Source organism: Malus sylvestris, chromosome 15 (assembly GCF_916048215.2).
Source record: "Malus sylvestris chromosome 15, drMalSylv7.2, whole genome shotgun sequence".
Lineage (NCBI taxonomy): Eukaryota > Viridiplantae > Streptophyta > Magnoliopsida > Rosales > Rosaceae > Malus > Malus sylvestris.
In genome coordinates, this window is record NC_062274.1 from 8,026,970 (window position 1) to 8,033,477 (window position 6,508).

General features: G+C 37.2%; 1 protein-coding gene across 3 annotated transcripts; it reads right to left on the bottom strand.

Moving 5' to 3' along the window:
• Positions 1 to 1,123: 1,123 nt before the first annotated feature.
• LOC126604380 (E3 ubiquitin-protein ligase At1g63170) lies at positions 1,124 to 6,219 on the bottom strand. Of its 3 annotated transcripts, none has more exons than XM_050271611.1 (6): positions 6,036 to 6,219; positions 5,251 to 5,291; positions 3,397 to 4,146; positions 2,422 to 2,547; positions 2,037 to 2,331; positions 1,124 to 1,652 (listed from the first exon to the last, which is right to left on the bottom strand). In XM_050271611.1, the coding sequence occupies exons 3-6, from the start codon at positions 4,002 to 4,004 to the stop codon at positions 1,461 to 1,463; spliced, it is 1,221 nt and encodes a 406-aa protein (XP_050127568.1). In that variant the 5' UTR covers positions 4,005 to 4,146; positions 5,251 to 5,291; positions 6,036 to 6,219; the 3' UTR covers positions 1,124 to 1,460. The 3 variants fall into 3 exon arrangements, with proteins under 3 accessions (XP_050127568.1, XP_050127567.1, XP_050127569.1); XM_050271610.1 differs by having other exon boundaries at positions 5,251 to 5,369; XM_050271612.1 differs by lacking the exon at positions 5,251 to 5,291.
• Between the last annotated feature and the right edge of the window lie 289 nt (positions 6,220 to 6,508).

Below are 6,508 nucleotides of genomic sequence, written 5' to 3' on the forward strand. Positions count from 1 at the left end.
ACACAAAATTATACTAAGGGCGATCTCAAGCCAACAAGTCTCTCTGCTTTGTGGAGGTCAACGGAAGATGTCTATCATACGCAGTCTTACTTTTATTTTGCTGTTTTTGTAAAGAGATTGTTTTCACGATTCGAACCTGTGACCTTTTGGTCAGCAAGGTGCAACAAAATTGTGGTAGTAATTGAGAAGTTGAAGCACCATGATGACACGTTTTGGTTCATGTTTGCAAGTGTGGTTTTCACATCAACTTGTATATGGGTTTCACTCCTGTCATGATATCAATTTAAGAATAATTAGGCAAACAAGTATAAGGTACAAATTGATATGATTTTAAAACATCATAGTGCAAGAGAAAATTAAAGTCACATGATCTATTTCATATAGTATGAGCGTCCCACCTTCAGTTTTGTCGTATTTTTTGTGAATTCAACTTTATGGCAGATATTATCCTCAACTTTTTACTATGTTAAGTTGAGGCAAATGTGAGGTAAAGTATTGTGCCCACCCTCTTTTCATCCGATTTCGAAACTTCCTCCTCGCAAACTAAAATGGTTTATAACAAAATATCCAATTATCAAAAAGAAAAAGGCCAACAAAAAAAAAAAAAAAAAAAAAAAAAAATTTGTTAACATGGGATAAGATTGCCATCGTGGTTTCGTTTACTCATTAAAGAAGAAAAAGAAGCTACAGAAAGAGAAAAGAGGTAGAGAGCCCCATCAGTGCTTGATCTCTATACTTTATTTTTTATTATAAGCAGTTTTATTATTCTGAATTACACTAAAAAGAGAGAGACGGTCTGAACTCGAAATACAGTTGATTAAACAAAAAACATTCACCACCTACAAAAATTCTTGATCTCTATCGTCAAGCACGCAGATATGCAACTGTTTCATGTAAGTTCTTTTCATCCAACCTAAATATCCATTTGGTCTAATGACTATTTGCAATGACATTCACTTGTCTTTTTGCTCATGTTTATCTCATTCGATCCCCTATTTGATTTGATACATACAATTAAAGTTTGATATGGACTTGCCAAGTCAATTTTCTACAACAAAACATGTCAAAGTTTCGGCGGCTCAAAGGGATAAACAACTGGAGGTGAGGAAAAGGAGAATGTATATACAAACAAGAATCCATCTATTATTATCTAACTAAAAATCTCGGAACCTCTGATCTTTACATCCATCTGTCCTTGAAATTCAAAAAAAAAAAAAAAAAAAAAAAAAAAAAATCATTTTTACTTACACCGACGACGTAGGAAACTGTCTGTATATCCACCTAGCTATTCTCACCCAAGATAAAAAGTTAAAAGAATGGGAAGGGATGAGAACTTGGACAATCATCCATCCATCTTAAAACAGAATTCTAGCATCGACGTAGTCCAAGCCACAAAGGAGAAGGTAGTTCACTGCCTAAAACACAGTGTTGGCCACTTCATTGCCCACCCTTCTATCGCCCTATTGATGAATGCTGCTATTGATTGCGGAGAGGGAGCCCAAAAGGCTCTCGCCGACCTCGCTCTTGCAAAGGGGACATGATGCATTGATCTTTAACCACTTATCCACGCAGTCCTTGTGGAAAAAATGAGAGCATGGCAACTCTCTCAGCTCGTCGTTGTTTGCGTATTTAGCCAAGCAGATGCAACAAACCTGTTCAATTTTACGACATAATCAGTAATTATCAAGTATATTAACAGGCAAGCAGATAGGGAAAAATCTAGAATCAAACCACCGTCCACCTAAGTTGTCACTTGTCACTAGAAAGAAGTTTCAAGCATTTAAAATCCAGTCAGCAAATTCATCAGGATCTTGGCTGACTGGATAAAGCAGCAGTACACTCAAGTGAATACGAGAGGAAGTAGGTTTCAAATGGCGTGTTATGTTATGCCAAATATGGGAGGAAGATTTGTAATCACCAAGCTAGTAATATCATGCATTCATTACTCAATTATCACACTAGTACTAATCCGGCAGGCATAGGTTCTACATATTATGACGAAAAGTAATATGCTAAACTCGCTGGATCAAACATACCGCATCCTCTCCAGAGATTGCACGCTCCTTCTCAGTTCCTGCAGCCACAACACCACCTTCAGTGGCACCTGAGCTGCCGCCATCTCTGTTATCGCCATTTTTGTTTTTCTTTATCTTGAACTTGTATGTTGGCAGAGAATTAATTGATTCAGGTGTGGCTCCCCGTGCCTGTGCCAGGTCCTCTCGAAACCCAAGGACTGATATAATGCAAGGAAGACAACAGCAGATTGTTGCACATAAAATGAAAGGCATGGCGTATCCAATACAGCTGAATGTAAGAAATACTATACATAACCTGCACACAGAAAACATGGTATGATATCCCCCACTCTCAACAGCAATGAAATGGTTTACGTAGAAAAACTAATCAAATTGGCAAAAGTACCTGTACAGGTTAGGAGCGTCTGCTGCAGATGAGTGCCCACCAAAAATCCAAACATTGCCAACGACAAACCAAACCGCAAAGAAACAATCCAATGCCATCTTGAAGTATTCCACAAGTGCCTTGATTCTGTAAATGAAAAATGACCTCATGTATCAGACAATTTTTCAAGTACTAAGTTCCAACTTGCAAGTTGCAACTCAAGTTACTTTCTTAAGTTAAGGCACATAGGCTTAAAAACATAAATGATTTCATAAATCGAACAAGATTATGATACAACTGCTAAAGTAGAACTTGAACGGAAAAACTGAAACGTAATTGCCAAATTGAATATAGGATTATACTAAATTGAACAAAATTCATCACTGTCTTTTAGAATTTGCCAATAATAACCACCCTGGAAGATCTTGAAATTAATTTATATTGACACAGACCAAATGGATTTGGCTCAACAAATAGGTATATTCTTTCATGGACAAAAAAGAATTACCAAAAAGAAAGCACCCGTCAATGAGACAGCTACATTGGAACATTGATAATACGTTGTAAACTTGTAATTAAGAGAAGGGAAAAGAAAATTCCAGATACCAATACACTTTCACATAAAGGGCCAGTTTGATAACCATTTTGTCTTAGCCTGCAGCTGTGTTGTGTAACTTCAACATGAGCGATTACAGAATCTTAAACTATGCACACTAGAGTGTTTTCCTCTCTAAAAGGTTTAATGAATCTCTTAAGGGTTGGGAAAGGTGGTTGAGTAGATGTACATAAACCGCTGACCGTTTTAACTTCCAAAGTGTATAGCCACAGCTAATAAAATAGTCTACTGGAATGCCAAGAAACATGCTATGTCCATAATATCAAGTCAAAATGGAGCTTCAATCTTCGTCAATAAAACAAACTGTTTTAAATATGATCGGTCATCATGATGCAACTTAGAAAGAGCATCCAAATAGAAAAACAGCAACAGAAACATACCTTCTGCTCTGTACTGCGGAACTTTGACTGCTTCTTGAAGATGCAGTGCCAGTTTGAAGATCTTCTCCTTCCGCAGCTCTAGAAAAAGAAAAAGAAAATGGTCTTGCTGGCACATTAACCTGAGAATTCTGACGAGCTTGAGCAGAATCTTGTTCTGCAGCCTGGTTGCGGTGACGATAGCGCCAGTAAAGAAGAGGAAGAATAGCAACACATCCAGACGCATAACCAATAATCCAAGCAAACAACGGGGTGTGAGGACGCTCATGCCTTGACAAAGACAAAACAACAATAGATGCAACGATTTGGCTCACTGTAAGAACAAGTTCAATGGAAATCCACAATCCAGAATTCAATGGACTTCTGCGGCGGCGAGTCTCCCCTCTCCTTACCATTGAAGTGTTCCTAGAGTTTGGTCCATTAGATGAAAAGATTGAAGGTTGGAATGCAGGTCCTCTTGGACTAGTTGAAGGTCTGTCCTCTTGCTGTGATGCATTTGAGTTATTTAAAGATCTACCATGAGGCAAGCTAGATGGGGAGGCATCACTACTCCCAGGTATGTCAATAATAATCTGAGTGTGGTTCATATCTTCAGGTCGTGATTGATCCATTAACAAGATCTTCCAAGATTGATATTGGCAACCGTGGTGACAGAAGATTGTTTGACATGCTAGATCAGAACATCAAGTTTCCTGACGCTCCCAGTTCGCTTCTAGCCTTCAAGAGGTGTAACTCCAAAGCTAAACATATAAACTGCGATAGAAGAGAAAAGAAACTGATCAGGACATGTTCTTCCTTTAACAACTAAAAACATACAATGAAAACACAACAAAACTCAGTTCACTAAATTCACAGCAATCTAGACATCAACAATATATAGGACAATACGAAAGAAGAGCAAAGATAGAAATGGAACTAGTGTATCTAACCATTAGGTAGATCTGCAAACCTAATGCATAGCAACCATTTAGAGTACCAAGGGGACACTACTTTCAAACAGTCCTTCCTAATATTATGTAGTTAATAACACAGAAAAAACAGGAACGCTGCTTGTAGTGCTCATATTGAGAGGCTCGATAGGTTTCAAGTCTACAAAATGCACAGGGCTCACTGAACTTCAAGCCTTATAGTAGGAGAACTTACAGGGACACGACCAGAAACATAGTTGTGATTAAGCAAAAATATTAACTCAAATAATTACATCTTTCTGTATCAATCAAATCTTTGAGACTTTCATTCTGTATTCACAATGAACAATACATGTTTAGAACTGATTAGTGCTTTCCTCACAACAACTTCACAACCAAACCGCACAGGGAGAAAAGGTCAGATTTCACACAGTACCCAAATCAAACGATGATGGAAGTTGAATTTAATCTTTCAAAGAAACTTCATGTTGAAGCTATCGATTGTGTATGATAAAACCTCTTTGTAAAACAACCTAAAAAATTGTGCATAAGAAAACTTTCTTTGAGTTTTATATATATCCTCCAAACCTAAAGTACATCTAATTAATTAATGACTTATATTCCCCAATTGCAATGATAGATAATCTATTGCATATGTATTTGAACCCGGAATAATCTTGTAGTGGCTGGGGAATCTGGGCAGCTCAGTAGACAATTATGCTTATTCACATTAAAATTTGAAATTCCATAAACATTCAATTTATTAAGCTGGGATTACTAGTTTTACAAGTTCTCTCTGTTCTCTTGGGGGCCTAAGCACAGGCAACTATCAACAGGGGTGGAAGCCCCCTTACAACCGGTGAAACTGAAACAATCACAAATCCACCGGAGAAAAGACAAGTATTTCAAGCCAGTGGAAAGAAAAAAATCTAGAAGCAGCAAGACCAACCTTATACCAGTTTAGGCAGGGTCTTTTAGCACGCCAGTTTCCTGTGAATCCAAACACACAATTCTTAATCCTTTAGCACAGTTGGCAGAAGAATAATTCAAGCCCCACGGATCAAAACCCTGTGTATCGAAACACTCAATTCTTAATTCTTTAGCGCATTTGGCAGAAGAATAATTCAAGCCCCACAAACCGAAACCAAAATTCAGAAGAACTGATGTAGATATTAATAAGATTAGAGACCAAAATCCGTCCTGAAATCCAACTAAAATATACAATTTATTCGGTCACTCGAATAACATGAAAATACAATCGAAAAAACATCTCGGTGATTTCTTATCAAAAATTGGATTTTCAAACACAAGAAGCTACAATCCAACACTTTCAAAACAAAAATAAAATGTTCCAGAACAGAATTCTACTCCCAGTTCAAACTTCAAACCCCCTACTCTTTTCCCTAGATTTTCTCAGGCAACCAAACAGCAGGAATCAGTCCACCCTTTATTTCTCTATATCACAAAGCTTCAAGAATTTCCCAACAGCAAAGTCAATCTTCACTTCAAACCTTGATTTCATACCATCCCAATAATACATACCAACAAAAATCCTAAAAATTCAAGAACTACCCAACAGTCAAAGAATCCAAAACCCACCAATCCACTTTCGAATTTCACCCCTTAAACCCAAAAATGAAAAATTAAACCTTTTTTTATCAAATCAACAGATATAAATTATCAATTTCCAATCTGTAACAATTATAGATACGTGAAGAGACAGAGAGAGAGTACCAGATTGAAGCAGAGCGAGCGAGAGAGAGAGACGATGGTGAAGAAAACGAGGAGAGCCGTCCTGGGAATCGAGTGATTGCTGTGGAATTTGGGTGGATTTTGTTGTTGAGATTTGGAGGGAGGGAGAAACTTGAGGACGAGCTTTGGACCTTCACTGCGTGCTAAAGAAAAGAATTTCCTTTTTGCTTCTTTTTATTTATTTATATATAATTATCAGCTAATTATATTTCTTTCGGTTTAAACTATTAATCTTTTATTCGTATGATGCAAATATAGCTACGTATCAGACCATATACGGGTTTAAAAGCATTCCCAATAGTATAACTGAGTAGGCAAATTTATTTTGATAAGTCACGTTGGTAAAATTAGCTCCAACAGTATAGACAATTGAATTTGCAAATTTTGATTTTTGCATACTCGTCCAAAGTAGGCAATTTTTTCTTCCGTGGGCAGTTCGGGCTCCCACCTTTTTA

Coding starts and splice junctions, on each gene's coding strand:
- LOC126604380 (XM_050271612.1), bottom strand. CDS start 4,004: ATGGATCAATCACGACCTGAAGATATGAACCACACTCAGATTATTATT. Junction 2,548..3,396: donor TCCGCAGTACAGAGCAGAAG/GTATGTTTCTGT, acceptor TTTCATTTACAG/AATCAAGGCACTTGTGGAAT. Junction 2,332..2,421: donor GACGCTCCTAACCTGTACAG/GTACTTTTGCCA, acceptor TTCTGTGTGCAG/GTTATGTATAGTATTTCTTA.